The sequence below is a fragment of the Brachyistius frenatus genome, unplaced genomic scaffold (assembly GCF_029030835.1).
Source record: "Brachyistius frenatus isolate BFR_SWC_R1_liver_20210118 unplaced genomic scaffold, ASM2903083v1 Contig_26, whole genome shotgun sequence".
Taxonomy (NCBI): domain Eukaryota; kingdom Metazoa; phylum Chordata; class Actinopteri; family Embiotocidae; genus Brachyistius; species Brachyistius frenatus.
The window spans coordinates 1866878-1889781 of record NW_027210625.1 but is presented as its reverse complement, the minus strand read 5'-3'; the positions used below and the strand labels follow the sequence as shown (position 1 = coordinate 1889781).

At 42.4% G+C, this 22904-nt stretch overlaps 1 protein-coding gene across 4 annotated transcripts in view; it reads left to right on the top strand.

Moving 5' to 3' along the window:
• Positions 1-21581, top strand: part of LOC138620743 (nck-associated protein 5-like) — a 103014-nt gene extending 81433 nt beyond the window's left edge. For 3 of the 4 annotated variants that reach the window (XM_069698187.1, XM_069698189.1, XM_069698190.1), the window contains 9 exons: positions 64-3641; positions 4237-4342; positions 5491-5578; positions 9346-9666; positions 11140-11261; positions 11745-11874; positions 11977-12152; positions 18182-18271; positions 19241-21581. In XM_069698187.1, coding sequence (XP_069554288.1) covers positions 64-3641; positions 4237-4342; positions 5491-5578; positions 9346-9666; positions 11140-11261; positions 11745-11874; positions 11977-12152; positions 18182-18271; positions 19241-19555 — 4926 coding nt within the window. In that variant the 3' untranslated portion in view covers positions 19556-21581. The remainder of the gene's footprint in view (positions 1-63; positions 3642-4236; positions 4343-5490; positions 5579-9345; positions 9667-11139; positions 11262-11744; positions 11875-11976; positions 12153-18181; positions 18272-19240) is intronic. The other variant, XM_069698188.1, reaches the window with a different exon arrangement.
• Positions 21582-22904: the final 1323 nt, after the last annotated feature.

The window sequence follows — 22904 nt, the reverse complement described above, 5'->3', positions numbered from 1 at the left end:
ACTTACTATTATTTTTAAAACATGTACACAAGAGACTGACCCCTCTTTTTCTTTGCCCTGTAGTCATCTCTGACCTGGGAAAAGAGGCTGAGTTTGGGTTCATCGGCCCCGAGTAATATCTGTGCCCCTCCGGAGGAGCAGCCGCCCACGAGGCGTAAGGAGAGCCACATACTGGAGGGACTGCGAAAGCTCCAGAGGAGAAAACACAGGAGCTCCTCTTTTTCATCCAAGGTCTCCAAATCAGCCTCCAAAGACTGCATGAACTCCAACGAGGGCATCTACTCCCTGGGGATCAAGAGTAGCAGTAAAGGGGTGTCCAAGCCGACCCATGTGGGCAGAACTTCAGCTGCACGGGGAAAGCACTTCTCTTATGATTCTGATGATGCAGATGATGAACTGGCTCATTCCAGTTGTAGAGATAACATCCCCACCAAGGACAGCTGGTTTCACTGTAAGAGGCTCTCCCACAGCGTCTCAGACAGTTTGTGTAGCTGGGAGGGGACACAGGAAAGTGGAGATGGAGGTGACGTTACCTCAGGTCCTGTAGCTGCAAAACAACCCTCTGGCTATGACTCAAAAGAGCGTCCTGAGAAGCTGATGAGTTTCATTAACAGTTTTCTCCCTGAAGGAGGGCGGAAATCAGCTTTTAGTAAACCATCCAAGCTGCGTTTCAACCCTCCTAACCCAGAGGGGCCCAATCACCTCCGTGATGTGGATAATCCAGAGGAACTGAATTTGGAGTCCAGTGACATGCACATGTCCTTTAACCAGACACCAGAGCAGGCAGAGAGGGACTCCAAGAGGCTGTCAAGGGATGTCGCCAAGCTGCTACCACAACAGTGCTTGCGAAGAGACCAGGGACGCACCCAGTCTGCAGATGGGAGGCCCAGACCTTTCAGCCTAATTAAGGAGCCCAAAGGAACCCAGTGCACCCAGTCTGAGGAGAGTATATTGGCGATATTTGATGCAGAAGGAGAGCCTATTGAACTTTGTCGCAGCAAAGGAGTTGCTGATTATACAGAGCTTGTGCCCCAAGAGAGACCAACAAGGCAAAAGTCTGCAAATGCAAGAAACTACACTGTTCTTGAATCTCCAGAGAAGCCCTCTGAGTATCAGATTAGGACTAGCAAAGCAAGTAATAGCAGGGAAGGAAGTGCAGAGAGGCTGTCAATGCAGTTGACTCCACAAAGGAAACTCATCAAACCACCAAGCAACCGGGTTAACAAAGGTCACTCCATCCCTCCCTTGAATGATTCTGCTGGTCCCAAGTCCGGTGGCTCAAAGCTTCCTGGTCGTAACAAACCTGCAGGATCTCCACTGAGATTATCTAAGGGCTCTTCCACTGAACCAAGTAACAGTGGTAACTCAGGACCCTCTGGTCAGGAGAAATCCCACTCCTCTCCTACAGTTAGATTGTCAAGATTCATCAAGACACCAGGAAGCTGCTCGCAGAGCCCAAAGGGGGTAAACTCCAAGCTGCCCAGCAGGGCCGAATGGAGTAAAGGTTCCCTGTCCAGTTCCCCTCACCTCTCACGGAGGCACCTGGAGTACGCTGACAATGGTGAACAGCCAACCAGAGACAAACACTGTGAAACCAGCAAAAATAAACTCAGGTCCCCTTCTCCTCCCCCTCCCCCGGGCCGCACCACCTCCTTACTGATCAGACCAAATTATGAAGGGTCGCCTCAAGCACATAAAACAGGGGTGGCTCAACCATCCACACCAACCACTGTGAGGGGCCCTCCCCCAAGTTACCACACCTCACTTCTACCAAATATGCAAAGTACGCTACCCATCAAGGATAAAGACTGTTTAGACTTGGATGCAGGCTACGGGACTGCACTTGCACCTCAGAAACTGGTTGACAAAACCAGTCAGCACCTTCAAAAGTCCCCTGCCATGACTCAGACACCTACTAAAGGCACTTCCAAGCGGATGACCACGAAAGACTACCTCCCTTCTGTGAACTCAGGGTGTGCTCGAGAACCCGAAAATGCACCTAAAAGCTCAAAGAATGTCCCTCCTCCCTACAGTGCCCTCAGAGGGTCCTCACTTCAGAACTCATTTGCAAGTAAGAGAGGATCCACTCAAGAAAATATCCATCAGGCAGTGCAGAAGACCTCTATTAGTTTGCCTATATCGCTTCAGGACACCCCTCAAGGTCAAACAGAGCAACAAAATGGCAACGCTGTGGTCAGCCCACCCAGTTTAGTTATTATGTCCCCTAACCCAGTGGAAAAAACTGGAAAGACTCGCATCCCAATGGGGTTTAAAGCATTTTTAAAGTCTCCCCCTAGCCATAAAAATAGTCCCTGTGTACCAGGCAAACAAGAGAAAGATCATATCAACTTGGTCTCCAAGGAAACAGTGACTTCAAATGCTTCTACCCAGTGTGACAGCTCACATTCAGTGTACAGCATTGATTCACCACTCAAGATGTCTGTTACAGAGGGGAAAGGTGAAGTCCAGTGTAGGCTGCTTGAAGAGGAATTACAGGCTCCCGTGTTGCCCGAGGAGGGAGATGTTTGCGATAAGGGCAAACGGAGTAGTCAGCTTTTCGGTAGATCCATATCTGTTACAACCAAAGCTCATCTAAAACCGGCCTTGGGGATGAATGGGGCCAAAGCCCGCAGCCAGAGTTTCAGCACCAACTACATCGAGAAACCCAACATCAATGTTCTAGATGGACCGGGAAAAATCAGGACTCAGATCATCACCAACTCAGGTGAAAGGGGGAACTCCCTGTCAAGACAGAGCTCCTTGGAGGCACCGAGTGTTGGCTTAGCTGAAAGCCCTGTCCACTCCCCTAGGTCTAGGCTTAGCCACTATGGAGGCATGACAGGGTCAAATAGTCACAGCATCCTTCCTGAGAGAGCCTCTAAATCAGGCTCCAAAGGTGAGGTGTCGCAGGGCACAGTGAAGGGGGAGGCAGTCACCTCACCTTCTCAAAAAGAGGCTCGCAGCTTACCCATCAGTGATAGGATTGGTTTGAACAACATCCGTAAACCAGCGAAAGTTGCCTCTCATCCCCAGTTTCAGCCTCCATCCTCTTATGTCTACAGCTTGGAAAACGCAGCGACAGAGACAGAGGGCACAGCAACCATTCCAAATGAGCCAGACTTTAGCAGGGAAGTCAAACCTCAGATGGACTCGCCCAACAAAGCCCCAGATGTGGAGGAGAAAAAAAATAGCCCAGCAGCCTGCACTATTGAGGAGAAAGTCATGATGGGAATTGAAAAAAATCTGCAGAAATGTCAAGAACAGGAGAAGGTAGCTGCCAACGAGGCCAAACAGAAGACGGGTCCCTCTCTGGCAAATTGGTTCGGGCTCCGCAAGAGCAAACTTCCAGCTCTGAGTGGTAAAAAGGCCGACTCCCCCAAAGGGAAAGAGGAGAAGAAAGAGCTGAAGATCGGATCGGTGCTCGGAGGGAAACAGATGAAGTCTGACAAGAAGAAGGACAAGAAGAAAAATGACAACCAGCAGAGAGACAGTCAGGAGGTGCAGAATCTGTCAGAGATGAACAACAAGCTGAGCTCCATCATGGACCACTGCAACAATCAGATGGGACAGATCGCCACTCAGATCCAGTCTACGACAGCCTTCATCGGCAAAGACCAGTTCGTGAAAGAGCTTCTTGGCAGGTGGGTAAAGAAACATCTTTGTCAACAAGACAATCAAGTATGAATTTTTCTTAATTGATCGGATGCTTCGCTGATTACTTCTTGTCGCTGAGCTGTCTTTCTATCAAGTAAATCAGCACTTTTAAAAACAAATTGGTGGCTGTATTTAATTAGAAAATAAGCTGTCCCCGCTTTAAACTCGAGTGTTCAGATAAATCTGGAAAATAAACAGCATAAACAGCAGCTGCCTGTTTGAGAATCCTCCAAACAGTTCTTGGACTAAGCACTTTGTCGCACACTCAAGGTAAAGTATGTTTACCCCGAGAAATCTCCACATGTCATGTTTTTCACATCATTGATTTTCTACTTCAAATCCGAGCTGAACGATTTTTCTCAACTTTCAACTTGTGAGGGACCACTTCACGGAGGTTGTTAAACATTTGATGACATTTCTGTGTGTATGTTTGCGTGTGTGTGTACACAGGTTTGCTTGCGCGCTCACAACGGGAAAAAGCGGGTCAATGCAATTTATCAGCAGGCTCGCTTTCTACCTGGCGAGTTGATAAAAGGGCGTACACAGACATGAAAAAACAGATAAAATCGTATTTTCTCACAGGACTGCCGTGAAGGGCAACTCTGTGACTGCATCGCCGCCTGGGATCTCCACACCCAGGAAACACAGCGAAATGAAGGGAAATATGGAGATCTGTCCAGATGCTGCTGTAAGTGGGCAAACATGCAATAGACCTCCACTGGCTTCATTACAGTGGTGTTTGTGCACACACATGCATGCAAATTCCCACAGGTTTTCACACTTGTACTGAATGTTCACAAACACATCCAACAACCCCGCCACCTCTTCAGCTTTCATATCCCCTAAAGGCTCGCTATTGATTCACATTGTGCTCTGACTCAGCCTGCAATTCATCTACTTTCTTATCATCAACCCAGGCCGGTGGTGTTTCCACAAGGCTGAAGGTTTTTAAAGTATATCTCACACAGAGACAGCAATCAGGCCCTGCATGTAATACAGACTTAAATTCTCACAGTGGTTTGGTTCTTTAAATCATATTGGTGCACTTTGTAAGCAAAATGCTCAAATTATGACCTTGTGGGCTTATTCTTTACTTTGTGTTAATCAAAACACTGAAAAATGATGGAGAGGCTAAGTGCTTGCCTGAAAAAAAAAGCGAGACAGCAGTAATAAAAGGAAGTAAAAGGAGCAGTCTGAACTGAGGAGGAGAATGACAGTTTCACTGCATAATGTAGGAAATTTAATCCAGATGATGTGGAATTTCGATAACATGGAGGAGCCCCTTATCACAGGCTCTCCATTTGACAAAGGGGCCATTTAATACCATCCTCCGAGCTTTCTTTCTATCTTCTCCTCGCAGAAATACAACAAAAGAGCTACACTTTATGACCTACAAGCTCCTCTTACACCACCCCCAAAACCACTGCTTCTTTAAAATAACCCAATTAAAGTAAGACAGGCGAGTGAAAATTACCTGACTTCTTTGAGCAAAACTTTAAACACATTTCATAATGCCTGGAGCTCATCTATTCATCTGAGAAGTCGGAACAGACATGAATCTGTAGGTACTTTTACTGATCTTTGTATTCTCACATTTCTTTGCAAATTACTTCAAAGAAAGCTTTTTAAATTGATTTTAATAATGTTACACCTGACACAAACAAAGGTGCGTTTGGCTTCTACAAGACACTTTCCTACACATATTATATTATATTATATTATATTATATTATATTATATTATATTATATTATATTATATTATATCTTATGCATTATTCATATTTTACCTGCTTTTGAAATTGTATCACGAGCATGCACTGTTTGTTTGTATTCTAGACCCTGATAATAACTCAGAAGATCAACCTGCGGGCTGAAAATGAGGAGGGACAGATCCCAGACACAGCTTGTCAAGACCACATGATAGGTAAGCTAATAAATGAAAGGATGTTTCACCAAAGGTAAAGCTTCGTTGAATAATTATGTGCCAAAACCGCCTCAGGGGACTAGAACATCGCTATGATTTTGAGCTAATAATACTTAAATGCAATCACGGATTTGAATAAAATTAAGCCATTTCATTTAAATATACTATTAAAGTAAATCCCATGAAAATTGAATTGTGTTCATATCCTATTTTGTGTTCATATTCCTTTTGACCTAATTTGACGTTACCTTCACGGTGCCAAAAGTTTATGTTGCTTTGTGTTCCAACCCACCGGGTTTCATATCTGCCAGAGCTCACCTCACCCTCTACAGTTTTTCATTTAGCTTATGAAAAGCTGTCACTAACCATCACGAATCAACCAGTGCAACAGAGCATTAACAAGTTGTGCAGTTGTGATTCCCTAGTGTGATTGACAACTCAATTCCTTCGCCAACTGATTCTACCTCGCCATTACTGTGGGGAAATAACAGGGCTGCAAACAACATGTTGACAATCTATTCAGGTGATTGATGTGCAGCCGGGTGATATTTTACAATGCCTGGGCAGCTGAGGAAGTGAAAAAATAGATGCATCAAACAATTGCGAGAATGGATGATGATTGTTATTATTGCAGTGCAACAAGCTTACATTGTAGATTGTAATTCAGCATGAGGGAGGAGGAGGGTGGAGCAGCTGTGTACTGGATGTGGAGTGCAGCCTGTTTGTCACTCTGGGGTTTTTGTGAAATTGTCTAAGTGATCCTTCTCAAAGGTCATAATGACATATTTATTGTCATACAAATTTGAGATTAGCTCAATCCACTTCTTTATTTATAACTATGGGGCCACCATCTCGAGTTCAGGTGCTATTTTATAGTTTTGCTTCAATAAATTAGATTTTCTAAAGCAAGGTTTTCAAAGTTTTACTCATATTGGCCTGGCATTAATATCATATCATCCTGGATATAATAGCCAAGAGTCATGGGTATTTAATTTACTGATTTATTTGCAGAAAGATAATACAGAAGACAAGAAGCAAAGAATGTAATTTAAAATCTCCCTACAGGTATTGATGAAACCCATAAAAACGAATCTCTGTTCATCAAAATTAAATTTTAAAAATGTCTTTTCTCCAAGAAAACTGGTTCCCTTGGTATGTGATGTATCTGAATGTGTTTTTGTTTTCAGATAGAAACAGTGTGAAAAGGAGCTTGTGATGGGTCAGAGCCGTGGCATCTACAATAAGATGGTTAATTGTTTCTGTATTCTGATTAACAGACTGCCTTCTTTATATTCTGCCGACTAAGCACTTGTAGGCAGTATGAATTAAATATTTCATAAAGGCTTCAGCTGCTCATTGCTCCTCGGCGCTGCTTTAATGTCACGTCTCTCCAAAGTGCAGCAATCCCAGGCTTAATGCCAGGTAAGCACATCAGTCATACGAATAGTTTACATCCCGCCAGTTTATGATGCAAGCAGCTTGAGGAAAATCCATGCTCAAGTAATAAATGTGGGCTTTGAAGTTCACTCCACGCTGGTCAGTTATTGTATATTAGAAGAACTTCCTCTGAGGCAGTTTTTTTTTTGCTCGTAAAGGGACAATAAATAACATTTCCAGTGGCCCAGAGCACAAAATGACCCTAATATGTCTGCAGGGCTTTGATGGCTTTGTTGATCAATAGCAATGATTCAGCAATTACTTCACTTGGTGCTGATGTTTCTATTGTTCAGAACATTACTATGTTTGGAAGAAAAAAAAAACTGCAATTTGGGGATTTTTAACAAGTAAGCAGCAACAAAATGATAGACAAAAAAAAGCTTACCTTTGAAGCAAATGAAAAAAAACAATTTCATTATTTCTACATTTTGCAGCTGTGTTGCTGGATCTTCACTCTAAATTACCCAGGATACTAGTCTCTATTGTGAAAGTGTGTCTTTACTATTTTTGGGTCAGTTGCTATTACATTTTCATCTGATTGTTGGCACTGAAATGCCTCCTAGCTTAGGTTGTGCTGGTTAGTGATGACTCTCTCTTTTCCCTTTGACACCTCTTCATTGTATGAAGCCAATTTCACACAGAGGAGGTATCAACAAACCAGCTCTTTCCCCTCAAACCTTGCAGCTTGGATACAGAAGTGATAGGGAGCTCATGAAAAACTAGATTATGTCCAGTTGTTGTTGCCTCTGGGTAGCATTACTGTGGACCTTGTTATAGTTTGGTTGGAGAGCATTTGGAACTGCCAGGCTTGGCATTCAATTATACAGCTGTGTAATCTGTGGCTCTCTCCGCCTTTCTCTTTTCACACACGCGCAATTAAACATCCCTGCGTGCGTTATTTGTGTGTATGACAACACGCAATCAGGATTTCTGTTTGATTTTTTTTATTCCAGTACACATAGCTGTCCTTCAAGTTCCTCCCAGCAGACGTGTGTACAAGTAACAGGCCATCTGTCCGATGAACATGGAGCATCTGTACAGCCAAACTCACATTTTCACAGGTTCTGTAGGTGCAGAAGGTTGTTGAATGTCAGAAATTAGTCAAATACAAACTAAAAGTACACATAAACAAGAACATTGACAACAAGCACTCATCTTTTTTTCTTAATAACTTCCTTAAATCACCTCGTTTGTGCATATGCTGACAGTGCTTTGAGATTCAGAAGAAAGCAGATGTTAGTGAGGCACTCTAGTGGCTCCCAGAAACAAACCAGTGAGCCGTCCAAAGAAAAAATAGATCAATAGTTTTATCTTCTGACCGAAGTATACATGTTTTTAACGGCAAACTGGTTCTGAAACTAAGACCTTTTACCCAACTTGCAAATGCTTTTTAAAGTTAACTGTAATGCACAACAGAAGTGAGAGAAAAGTTTTATTCAGAGAAAGGAATGCCCACGAGTAAGCTGATTCGTACCCCACCATCCCACCAAGATCAGGCTCTATAGTTGAGAAGCAGAGCCTGTCAATATCGACCCGTTTCTGCAAAATAGAAAACAAAAAAACATGCTTTGAGAGCTTTTACTTACCCATATTTTGAGAGACAGAGCTGATGGCTACAGAGGATTCTTCAACTTCAAGGCCAACAGAGGAAGATGCAGAATGATTTAACAGAGTCGATTTGCAACCTCCGCACAAAAACAACAACAAAAAACGTTAGAAAGATGATAGATTATGAGACTTTTTAACTTCTACAAATTCCAACTCAGCAAAAAGCTGCAGAGCACAAATAATTAGCGCAGCCGATGTGACTGTTCATTATTAGTGTTCACAGTTACAAGGACCTGGGCAGAATGGCTACGCTGAACGGCCGTCCATCTGTTCCTGCCTGACTCAAGGCTCTGCAAACTGTGGCTTCTAAACGACATCCATCTGTTCTACTCGCTGTCATTTCTCCTGATTATAACGCAGCATGCTCTCTGACAAACCCGTGGAACATGTCCTCGGGTTGCAGCTCAAATGTGTAGTTCTGAATTGCTGGCAGCAGGTGCTTTCTTGTGTTCTGTATTAGTATTGTGCGTCTGCCACTTCTGGGATTACTACAAATGTTTTTTAACAAGAGTGTCTGATAGGAAGATCGGAGCGGAGTTTCCATCAGCTGTTAACTGAATTTATTTTCTCTCCTGTCCTACTCGCCTTGTGTTGCTGAACCTGCTACAGATTCCCTGTTCACTCACAACCCCTTCCGCTGCATGTAAATTCAAGCCCTCCTTTTCCTTTGTTGTTGTTTCCTGCTTCTCCCAGACATCACAGTCCTCTCCCTGTTCCTCTAGGCTCCGGCTGTCAGATGAGAACCCTGGACAGCGGCATTGGCACCTTTCCTCTCCCTGACTCCGTCACCCGGGCCAGCGGTCGCCACATCCCTAAATCTGAATCCAGCCCCGATGGGGTGACCGCCGGCTCCTCCGAGCTCAATCGGGAGCCTCCCTCTTCTCACCCTGATCCCTCACAACCTGATGTGAAAGTGCCTTCCCTTCCAAAAACCTGCCCGCATGCTCCTACCACCATGGGTCACTCCTTGTCCGACCCCACTGTGGCCTGCAGCAGCGACACCCAGGACACCCAGAGCCGCCTGCCCAAATTAGCATCCTCAGGTAAGCCAAGACCGTCTTCATGTTCACAGCAACAATAGTCTTTGGGTTCTTCAAAGATCATCAGAGACTCGCACTCTATCTTGATATTCATCAGTGCTTTGTACTGTCATCCTGAACAGCCAGTTTTTTTCACTAAATTATCTTGAAGATCATCGCCAGCTGGTTGTGGCACCGCATGACAAGGAAGAACAATGCTTTTGTTTTCTAATTGTTTTTTTGTCAATCAAGGCCAAAGAGGAGAATAAATTGAAATGCACGTCTGTAAAAGCTACTGTTAGCATTCTGGACGGCAAAAAGCCAAGCCTTGAAAGCCTTGGACAGCTTTCGGAAGGTACGAAAAATATTGACTGTCATTGTAGTTTATGTCCACGCTTTTTCCTCCGGAGCACCTAAGGCTTCCAGACAAGCAGAAGAGGAAGTAGTTAGTCGCTGATTAAAAGAGGAACCTTGTTTGTTCAGCTAATTCAGAGGCTAATGCATCAACACTGACAACCGATACTCAGCTGAGGTTGTCGAAACCCATATGCTCAGCGTGCCCCGAGGAAAACTTACAAATGCAATTAGATAAGCATGTCAACACAGCCATAGATCATATAGCACCTTCTGTGTTGGCGCTGGCCGGGATGCACGACAGAATGGTGGTGGGTAGGATGCAATCAGATGGCTGATTAATTCTACAATAACACACCAAGATGAGTGATCCCACCCAGAGATTTATGCTTACAGGCTGCATGTATTTCACCTCAGTGCTGCAGTGGCTCTGCAGAGGCAGGAATTTGAGTCCCAACTGTCTGTGCAGATAGAGAGCAGCTCCTGTTGAGTCCTCCCTGTAGAGAAAGTTGATTAGACGCGCCTACAAGTATGCTGTGCATCTCTATCGTATGTTTTACCTCTCTATCATCATGTAGAATAAAAAAAATTAATCAAAGGATGCCTGAAAAGAAGCAGCGTCTGTCACATTGTTTGCTTCCTAATAGGCGAGAGGAGGAAGGTGAAAAGATTTGATGATCTTGATGTTGATTTTTTTTTTTAGATGAAGAGTCATTGTAATGCAGCTGAATCTTTTCAGCATGAAAGAGAGATGTCTGAATGTGAGACAATTAAAGTGGCGTCTGCCCGAGACAGCGGTAGGTAGAATGATAATAAGGCAGTCATCGTGGATGACAGCTGAGAGCTGCGTTATATGGGCTGCCGGGAGACACGGATAGAACAATCACAGGGTGGACACCATTAATGTTTGATAGATTAGATATTGTGTCGCTCCATTCATATATGCAGAAAATTGGATGTGTAGCCAATTGGATGGGGTTTTGTTGAATGGATGTGAGACGTGCTCATCCTGTGTTTCATCAGTCTGTCAGCTGAAGGAAAGATGTCTCAAGAATTCCTCTTCCCACTGTCTATATGTCTTACATGAGGTCGCTCTGTTATTTATTGTGCACCTCCTGACTCACTCTCTCTTTGGACTTACAGATGCAATCAGGACAAAGAGGTTGAGTCTTTGTGCCCCACACAGCAACATCTCAGACTCCACTGAGGACAACGACAAAGAAACAGAGAGGAAGATGAAAACCAAGGACCATGATATCCCCAGTGTAAGTCGTAAACATCACAGTATGAAATATAAATATCTAATACTCCAATATTTATGGGTCTTCAAATGTTAAAAGAATTCAAGAAATACAAATAGATTGTCCCAAATGTTACACAATTTTTTCTCAATGTTCCCATAAGACTGAAATCAACCTCTAATTCTAAGTCTGGAAAAAGTATTAAAACTTTAATTTAATGCCACTACTATGAGTCAACAACTAGATCGAGAAAAAAAAAACATCGCCACATTGAATTTCTCACAAAGCTGTGTAATTTTTTTTTTTTAAATTTTTACTGGATTTCTGGTCGCTTTCTTTAGTCTTTATATATGACCTTTATTTAACCAGGTAAAATCAATTGAGAACCAATTCTCATTTACAATGATGACCTGTCAGCACAGTCTTTCTTCTCTGTAATCATCTGTCTCTTTGAAAACTCCTCATGTCTGTGATTTAAAGTGAGTCTGCCTCTTTGCCTCTAAACAGGAAAGAGCCTTGCGAGTGTGCACGTACTCGGGCAGCAGCAGCGACACCGAGACCGAACTCGAGGTAACCGGAAGCACTTTGAGCTCGCCACAAAGGACCCTGATCAACAGACCTAAGAAGAGTAATTCAGGTCTGGTTGGATTTATGAAATTTCCTTCACTTGTAGAAGTAAGAACCACTTTAGTCAAAGTGCACTGTTTCCCTTCCTTAAATCAAATTCCTCCGTCTACAGTGGAGCAGAATGAGGAGACACTGAAGAGAGGAAGTGTTGAGAAATCCTTGTCAATCATGGACTACTACCAACACGATGTGTTCTCGCACCTGGACAGAGACAGCAGGAGGATTTCCCAGTACAACTTGTTGCATAAAGAGTCATCGCTGGATGGCAAAGCAGGAGACAGGCTCAGTGTGAGTATTAAAAAGGCTCGTTGTTCACAGCTAGTCGGTTTTGCTCATTAAATGCTGCTTTACAGGCATGCTGGTGATTCCTCTCAAGCATTTCATTGGTTGTTATAACCTCACTTTTCATGCGATATTCACGTCTTTGAATTTGCTGCTCGATGTTAAAATTTTGTATATTTCTTTCTTATATAAATCCTTTTATATAAAAAGGGATTTTATTGATTTACATGCCTCAATTCACCATTTTAAGAAGATAATGCAGTGGTTGATTGTTCTAGAATAAATCAAGTTCCTCATTTAATGCAGCCCAGTGGAGGCACTTTAAAGTGATAAGAAGCCAGGCAGCTCCCAGGTAGGCAGCTTTAAATAGTAAAAATCGCACTTGCCCTCAATGAAACGCTTCCTAGGACCGAGGATGCACAATTTTTCTTCCCTTTCAGCAGAGGCATGTGGAATAATAGACCGAATTGTTCCCACTTCTGTGGGTCACAGACTTCCGCAAGGAGATTTTCAGATGGTCAGAGCGACTTCTGTTGAGTTGCAAAGTCAACTTCACCTTCGAAATAGTTTTTGAGGCATGAACGCAGTCACCAAGTTCCTAGGTTTTCTCTTCTACTGCTAGAGTTGTTTGCAGTCAAAGCTTTTCTTTTCTGGCATTGGAATTGTTAGCAGATTTTCATAGAAAAAGCTGCCTAATTACTTTCGATCGCCTCGCCCTCACGTCTCAGCGGGTATTTGCCTACGAGTATTTAACGCTGCTGAATGACAAATGAGGATAAGAGACCATGAAATGGCCTCCAGGCTGCACTGGTCAGCTCTACGGGACAGCCACACTCTCCTCGCTTTACACGGGTCCAACCCCACCACAAACCCTGACACAAAAATCCATATTCTGAACAACAAAAACATCTGGCTCAACACGGCTTTAAAAACACTGGTTTATGAGAGGTGTGGAGAAAAAAAAAAAAATCTGAATTTGTTTGTGCTGTGATTCATGGCCTCTGATGTCATCTCGGAATTTAACACAAGATTAAAAATAAACTATCTGTAATGCATTTACACCCACAGATTAGAATAATTATTGAGAATCTGTTGGTTAAAGGTGGACTGTGCTCACTGCACCAGTCAATAATCAAATGTTGTTGTTGTGCGAAGGCTGCCTCCTTCTGAGAAACACTGCATGTGTAAAAATGCCTACATTGGATCAAATTTGGCTGCGTGTTAGTCACTGAGGTGATGTGGCGAGTACAAAAGTTCACAGTGATTCAGCAAGTAGACACCTCTGCTCAATGTCCTATAGAGAAACGATTGTGGAAGACTGAGTGCCTCTAAGCTACAAGGTTGGATCGCTGACCCCACCATCACAAACAAAAAGAGAATTTCAATCATGTGTTGTGTCATTGTATGAGGCAGAGTCTCTGCTTAAAGCAAAGTTCAGAAATCGCACTCGAACTGGAAGCGAGACTCGCTTGAAAAAGAGATTTTCTGATTTTGAGTCCCAGCGGAGAAGCAGAGCATCGAACGGGAAGTTTCGACGCGGCGCTGTGCAACCAAGCTGCAAGCACAACTCCATTAGCTGACATGTGAGAGACAAAACACAACAAGCAAAGCTGCTGTGTTTGTCTCATCCTCAAACCTGTCTGTCATTTAATTGGATGCGGTAGGCTACGTTTGAGAGGGTGGAGGGGGGCTAGCCTGTAGTGCTGGCTGAGACTCAACCCAAGATGTGAGGTCAAGAGTTCAAAACACCCGTGAATCATGTCCTGTCATGTCAAATTTATCCAGGCAAGCAGTGATGTAAAGGACCTAAACATATTTACTCAAACCTATTTATGATACTTTACTTTTGTTGCTCAACTGTTTGAAAATATGGTTTAATATTAATATTTTCTATTCCACCTGCTATTGTTACTTACGATTTTAAACACGGAGATTAAAAACATATACAAAATATTGTACCAGTATATTGTGGTTGAAATTAGCTCCAACTTACCTGTTACAACTCAAAATTTATACCAAAAGTATTTAGGCACCTACAGTTAAATCCTCTTCAGCCCAAATATTGTGAAATACTGAATCCCCAGGGGCAATTGAGCTTCTTTTTTTTTTCATACTGTATGAGGGAACAGAATCACTTGGAAAATATCTTACCAAGCCATCTCTGTATGTATTTAAGTATTCTCTTCTTAAAGTCAGTGAAAAGATTTGCTGCAACACTCCAAGAAAATACAACTTTGTAAGGACATGAGGCTGTAAAAACTAAATTCATTCAGAAATGATTTGCTGTGATTTTACAACCAAATAATTAATTGCAAAGACTGCAAAGGGAGATTAAACATTTCTGTGTTGGAGCAAGCATTATTATACTTTCCTGCTAAGCCTAAATTGATATTAATTTTGACAATAAACTTATTCATAAGCTGTGAACCAACTACAATGATGGATGAGTGCTGTTGAACCCATTTACCCCACATTATTCTTGGGAGAAAGACAATCTATCTGAGTGTCATCACCTCCTCACCCCTCGCTGTGCTCGTCCGTACCTGTGCGGCCACTTTCCTTTTGTTGTGGCTCGGGAGACACCGTCATTGGCTTTAGTTTGGGGAAGTTTGGTGGCTGGTAGCGGGCCTGTGTCAGAGCCCTGTGATTTAAGCGCCTTTAATAACCTTTCACAAACACTCAGGAGAGTGATGTAAAGCTCAGCGGCTCCCATCAGAGCCCTCACAGCCCGTGCTGGCCTCCCATTCATCATCCTGACAGCACCTGACAGCCCTGCTAACGGCGCCTCCCGCCCCCTTCTCCTTCTATCCTCTCCTTCCTTCGAGTCTCTCTTTCTCCCACGCGTCTTTCCTTGTATTGCTTTCAGTTTTGTCTCTCTCTATTTCTGTCTCTCCTGTACAACTCTCTTTGTCTTTCTTCTCACTTGACTTCTCCCACTTTTGCTCTAAACAGATTTCCTCTGTCCTTCCATTTTTTCTTTTTTTTCCCTTCCCAAACTAAATTTTCTCTTCTTTTATTTCTCTCCTGCTTACTCACTACCCCCCCCCCCACCCAATTCCCATCCTCTGTCTACATGATGGAGAAAGATTTTGCTGCAGGAAAATAATGTGAGAGCTTGTGCCAAGGTGACACATCAGTGAAGTTAGGGAGATTCCTGGGACCCGTGTACAAGAAGTCAGCATGCACAGCAGCTCTTCAAGTGTGGAGCAGCGCGATTACATTGTGAGGGAAAAGGAATATTTCAGTTGACATGCAATTTGAAATAGGGCTGCTGCATAACCAAAACTATATCAGTGTACAGATAAATATCAACCTCAGGAATGTGCGCTGCCATGCTGTTACCATCAGACTGATAGCATTGCTAACCAGCACGATACAGGAGTCAGAGCCCGAAATAGAAAGCAAGAAACTGCCACCGCTCCTTCCCACATTGGCCTGTAATCAAATTATTCACACAGTGATGACAGCCAGGGTGACACATAGTCTGAGACAATAAACTTCTTTCATTTGCATGTTTTTTCACCGTCCTCCTCATTGTAAATTAAATCAGAATACATCCATGTGACATCATGGGCGCGGTGTGGGTAATGTGTCTTGCATTTGTGATTCACAAATACGAGTATATATGTATAACACAATTCTATCAGCAACAACGAAAAGTAAGCTCCAAATTTGACGGTAACCAGACTTAAAATATGTTGCCTACAGCAGACACAAGATATTTTGCTATCATCAGTACGGATAAACAAAAAATAAAAAAAATAAAAACGTTTTAAATGTATTGATATCAATGCTGTTCTTAATACAGCTCTGTCCCTTCTGACATGACATCACTTCCCATAAATAATTTGTGTGTTGGTAAGCAGTGAGTATTAAAACCTACTAAAAATTAGTATTACTTAAAATTACTGAATGTAAATACATTGGCTGTGCAGGAAAGGATATTAATCATGAATAGTATTGAAAAAACTGTTTGATCTCAAAAGAAACGTTTAGCATACATTCAAATTTACCATTTGTCCAATTCAAAAACATCAAGGTAAAGGAAGAAAAATACATGACAGCGGGGGGAAAGGAGAAAATATGTCTTGCTCAAGTCGCAATAAAAGGCTCTTTCACTAAGCTCCTGTAGCGAGCAGGTCTACTCAATTGGAGTTTAGACATCCCATTACTGACATGTGATGCAGAACCAATTGCCGATTTGGCCCCTCATGATTTCAAGTGGGAAGCTCTCACTGAGACGTCTGCCTGCAGCCTCAGTTATGTGTGCTGCCATCATTTTGGCTGCACCCGCAGGTGGTACGGAGACCTGCACCGGGAAGGTTCGATCCGCTGGAAATTGTGTTCCTCCAAAATCAAATCCAATCAGCGATAGCACAGCCGTTCTTCTTTCTTTCCTCTTGTTTTTGACCAGCAGGAGACATAGAGGGAGGCTAGCGGAGGCAGCCAGGACCTGAAGACTGTTCTTTACTGTCACACATATCTGCTGCTAAACCCCGATCCCCATCACCTCATGCATTCTTTCGTTTCCCCAAGACATTGAAGGACAATTTATATGGCTGACAATAAACTGACATAAAAAGAGTGAAGGTGTGAACTGCGGTGTGTGGGTGTTGAATTAAAATTAAACAAGTCTAATCTGCATTCAACACCCGTGCTTAATGTAGGCGTAACCCCCGCACCTGCACAAACCCGCTCGTCATTTCATGTCAGATGTTGACTCACATCTGTCTCACCTTTGGGCACATCTTCCTTCTTTTGATTCTGTCCTCTTTACAAATGTATTGTGATTGTACCTGCTGAGAAAGGTCACAGTGCACATTAATGGGCCTTGATGGCATTTTGTGGTTGATTCTGCATCCAAAAACGCCATCACAGTGAGAGATAATTTAACAGTCACCTTCTGAGTTAAGCTTCTGAAGTTTTACTTTGACATTTGCACATAAATTCAGAGGTAAAACTATATTTGCTCCTCTTGCAGAAGCCCAAATAAACCAATATTTAATACGTGAGGGGTGTAATATTTTTTTTCTCTACTGGAAATCCCCTATATGTCTTGCTCTTATTGTACAGTACCAATAGATCTCATGCTGCTGGTTTCTTTCCAGCCTCCTAATCACAGAATAGTTTACACCTGGGTTGGCAGGTGAAGGCAATTAACTAGCTGCTAGGAGAAGAAACCAACAAGGCTTCAGGCTGGTGAGGAGCAGCACTGAGGACAGCTCTCACTATTGGTTTTACTCTCCACACCTGCAGCTAGCATACAAACCGATGCAAAAACTTCAAGCTGCTTGTGTTGAACTTGTCAGAAATCATAATGGCAAAAAAAAAAAATCCTAATTAGCACCGTAACTACAAGCATTTTCTAACCATGGCAGAGTGGCTGCAGCTTCATAGTGCCCACTGACACAGGAAAAGGCATTAATGCTTCGCATACAGACCAACACAAGCAACAAAGGAATGAAACTGAATTTGTGATGATGATATCACCAACCTGGAAGAAATAATTATGTAAGTGCCAGCAAACTGCATGCAAAATGGCGGTAAATCCTCCATTGCAAGCAGTTACATCGAAATAAAATCCAACATTAAAACCAGTGACATCAAATCAGATTTTTAATTTGGGCTGTTTAAATAACATGACTGGAAGCCCAGCAGTGACCTTGCAAAGAAAATATGTTTTTCCTCCGTAACAGATGTAGCCATTCAACTTGATTTCATTGAGACAATGTGCAGATAATTTCCTCAAATTAGGAGAAACTAAACAAGAGCTTTGTCCTTGCAGTAACATGATTATTATCTGATAATACAACAAATAAAGGATGCATTGTTAGAGAAGCCTGGTAAAGCTTGCCTGGACCTACACTTGCAAAAACCATCTTCTAAAATGTACACTTCTTCTCTGGGTCATGTCTTTGGTGATTTAAGATCAGAGAAAACCTGCAGTATTCTCTAACAACATGTGGAAGCTTTCTCAAAACTACACCACAGATGCAGTCATGTTTACATGTTCCTGCTTTTTGTCTGGGTTTCAGTCTGAAGGGAGATACACCTCGCAGCAAAATGCTAAATGGTCCAGGTTTGGAGCCTCCCATGAGGTTGCTGAAGACCCTGCAGCTATTCCGGTGTGTACTTGCCCCTGCAAAAATACCTATGTAGATAGCTGCTCTGCTCCCGGGCTCAATTTACCGAAGAAAAAGCAGCTACCTGGAGAATTTAGTTTATAGCCTCTGATGAGCGGATTGGATGCTGAGTGGTACAGTAATCAGCTTGTTAAAGTGCCTTTTGAGACATTCATGAGAAGACAACTCATAGTCGGCACTGCATAAACAAAAACTTTTAGGTTTATGTGTTGTTTTGTTTCCCTGTGTAGGCAGCGTTTGACTCACTGGTGATGTGGCAGAGGGGGATATGACAATGAATATAAGCACAAAGTAGCATCTGGTTAATGCAGACTTTTGCACTTTTGTTGTCGTGTCTAATCGCTGCTGAGTTGCCTGAAGGCGTGTACCCTCAAACGACGTACGTGTGATGACGCGATCTTGTCTAGTGATAAGACCCACAATGATAACATTTCTCTGCGGACTGTCACGACTCTAAGCACATTACTTTAATCAGTGACGCCTTCAAGATGAAACTATTCCTGCTAGTTGAAGCAGTGTTAACAGATAGCAGCTTTTTGAGTCCTTTAGACCTCACGTTTCCCCTGAGTAACATATGCTTATGCTCACCAATGAAGAAGGCTGTGTAAAAGAAATAATCCAACACAGTTAATATAATGCCCAGATGCCCAGAGATGGACGCCTGCCAACCCCCAAGACATACATTTGGTCCTTCAGTGATAAAAATCTGAATATAGATCACTGTCATGCTCTCAAGCGGCGTCGGTCTTATTGTTTTGCAGGACAACACTGCAAATGAGATAAGTTACATGGTGCAATGTGAGATTCACCTCTCTGCTTGCTATTGCCATGAGTTTCAGGAAAGAAAATGTAACTGTTTGCAGTGCAGCATACATTTACTGGAAGTTGTTTGTCATAAATCAAACATGTTTAGGGCTCTGTGTTAATCGAAGTTTGTTTTCTTCTCTTCAGAAGGAGATTCCCATGGAGAAGGTTCCCGTCAGTGCGAGCCACCCAGCCTCTCTCGACTTCTCCTTGGAGTCCTTAAACAAGCTGAATCACAGCAGCTCCAGCAGCGGCAGCCTGTATCCGGACACGGGCTCGGGCAGCCGGAGGGGTGACTGCCACGCCGACGCAGCAAAGAGCGGGGAGAACTGCTGCAAGGCGGATGAGCCCTCCTCCTCCAGCTTCGCAAGCAGGCCTGGGGCGGATCCCGTGGGCTCCCTCAGCGACTCGCTGTACGACAGCTTCTCTTCCTGCACCAGTCAGGGCTCCAACGACGTGTAAGAAGGCAGCGCTGAAGTGGCAGAGTCCAGTCCATGTCTCCAGCCTAGTTTTGAATATAATTGTCTAACATCTCGGACTTTTTGGCTGTCATCAGATTTCTCCTTCCCTTCTTCTTCTAAAATTTCCGTGCATTGATTGGATGTTGAAGAGTACAGTTGGCTCGTGGCTTGATTTTCAGGTAGATTTGCATCTCTGTTGGCCCTAAAGACCCTCCTCAGTTTTAGTTTTTGCATTTTTGCAAGTAAAAACCTTTTGTTTATTGTCTGTTTTGTTATTGGCCTTGAACCGGACTTGGTTTTGGTCTCAACCCCCTCTGGATCTGCTTTCGATTCAAGCTCAGCTTTCAACAAATCCTGGAAAAGACTGTGACTGGACCTACAGCCCTGCCACAACACGAGGAGCCCTGTCTTTTCTGCACACATGAAGCACTTAGTAGAGCTGCAGACACGAGGATGAAACTTCAACCCAAACACCAAACCAGGACTTTTTAATAGTTTGACTCTGGGTGTGGTGGACTGGACAGCAAAAATGTTGGTATCATTGCAATTTTTTTGTTATCTTTCCCACCTTGCTGGGGTTCTTCTTATCATTGCACTGTAACAAAGACTGTACAAAGTTTGTGAGGAGTGTAAAGTGAACGATCATTCAAACAGTAATGAGCAGGGTCAGCACTGATGGGCAACGTTGGCACACAGATGCAATTTGTTGCTTTGCTTGCATTCCTGTTTTCTAGGATTGAAACCCAAGGTGTCATTTTATGTATTGCTGCTAAGTACAATATCCATTGAAGTTGCCCAAAAACTGCCCTTGTTGAATTACAACCCATAAAAGAATACACCTGATTTATCTTGTTATAGGAAACAATATAAAAAAGATCACAAGAGGATTAAAAATGTCTTTAATTTCAGTTTATTTTAAATAATTTTATCTTGTCTTTGTGTTACTTTGAGGAGTTTTACAGCCAATAATGGCAAACAAAAGACAATAAATGATCACGGTTCAGCTTCACACTTTGATCTACAGATGACAGCTGAAGCTTATTATGTTTCCACGTGGTACATTAAGATGATTTTCCAGTGTCTGAATGATACGCAGGTACAGCAAACCACCAACTGTTTGGCTTGAATGCACCCAGTGTCATTGTTGGTAGCTCAGGGAACATACTGGACTAATGTAGATTGTAAGAATTAAAATGCAGCCATCAGGAAAACACTCGGGTAGTCTTTTGCTTTTTTTGAGTTCCTGTTGCAAAAACTCCTGAAATCCAAACAGTCTTGTTTAAAGTCTCATGTAGCAGAGCGTACCTGAACTCTCCAAACCTCAGTTTCCCTTTCATAGCTGTATATTATGTTGTATATAAAAATAACTATAAGTTAATATCAGAATGGGCATTGCTGATTGATATATGCAAATATGAAAAAGACAAAAAAAAGAAAAGGAAAAAAAAAGATGTCAATTGTTTGCCAATCATTCAACCAAGGTTTTAAGTCTACTGTTTGAAAATGGCATGTATCTTTTCTTAAGGAAGTCTTTAGGGGTTCTTGTTTTAAGCAACAAAAAAAAACACCTTTATTTTGATCAATAAGAGCTAATGCTAAAATATTTTATCACTTTATTTTAAAGACATATTTGAACTTTTAGGTGGAGTTATGCCAAATTTATATCTGGAATTTGACCAGCTGGTGCTAATCAACAGAGCCGACTGTGTGTTTCAAGTTTTCTATGAAACTGTTAATATTGTATGAAGAGAGTCTGAAGAGGACTTGTGTATTTTTCTAGATGTCCAGTATTTATACCCACATTTTGTACTGTCAGACTGTAGTGTGATTGTCATGCTTCACCTCTTTCCTTAAATGTTACTGGTTCCTTTGTAAAGAGAGTTACCAGCAGTGTTACTTTGGTAATTAATATTATTGTTATTATTATTACTGTGTGCAATTTTGTCTGTTACACTAGACTTTAATGCTATATTTTATGTAACTATTTCCTAAATAAATATGAGAAACTATTTCCAATTTCAAACTGAGCTGCAGGGCGTGTGTGTGTGTGTGTGTGTGTGTGTGAGTGTGTTTCAGTTATAATGAGGAGAGACCAACATGCACTCTCATGTGTAAATGCGCACGCACGCACACGCCCGGGAGATTTATTCATTCTTTCTTTCAGGGTGGAAATACAGACTTGGAGAAAACCCGAAATCTTTCAACCCCGAGGGCATCGGCTGTAATCACCGCTACCCACTCACAATCTGTCGGCTGGAGCTGAAGCTCGGAGCTGGTGACAGTTCACTCCGTTTGCTGCAGAGGGATTTATAACCATTAGTCCCTTGATGGGTAATTATGTGTGTATAAATAAATGCAATTAGTTGATGCATGCTTGGATTATTCCTCCCTCTGTATGCCTCTCCGAAATAGAGTCAATATACTGTATTGATCACAGAACGCATGAGTGCAGATAATGTTTAGAGTCCAGGTCAAGTAGAATTTGTTTGTGGTTTATGATTTAGTTTATTTTACATTAGAGGATGACCTAAGGGAAAAAATGAAGTTGCCCTTACAGCTCAAAAAAGGTAAATTATACAGTGAATAAAAGATAACAACATAAATGTATTTAATTAAGGGGACAAACATTTCAATAATTAAAGTAAAAAGACGAGGTCAAAACCATAAACTATATCAAATATAAAAATCAAACCCTGTTATGGCTGGACCCTGCTTTTACTTTGAAAAGAATACAGGTCAAATACAGGAAGTTGAGGCATTTGGAGGACATCAGCCATCTGGCCGTACAAACACGGAGAAACAGTCGGCCTTCATGTCTGAATATTTGAAGGTAGAATAAATCCATCATGTCTTGGGAGGACAAACAGCACTGTTAGTCATGATGAAGAAGCGTTCACAGTGAATTCTGGAGTTAAACTGAAAGGCACCTGCAGGTGTTTTTGTTTATGCTAAATTGCATCTAACGAGCATGGCACAAACATCAGTTTACTGCCTCCAGTCTGCATTTATTTCTGGTTGGATTTTACTTCCAAAGCTCTTTTGTATCATCATCTGACTCTGAGCTCTAGTTATGCCCTTTCAAAGCCAGGTCAATGTTATTGTGAGGTGAATGTAAGAGTAAATTTGACGAGCCTTCAGCAGAGAACCGGAATAGGTGAGCGTCACTTAGTTCCCCCTGGGAATTGAAGGGTTTTTTTTAGGGCCACAATGAACCGCGCAAGTAATCTAAATTGGAGACGACAGAAAGGCTTCGCGCACTGGGAAGGAGTCATTAAAGGTAAGACTTAAATAAATGCGTGATCCCACCAACGTAAATAATTATAAATGCATGATAAATTGTACAACCGAAT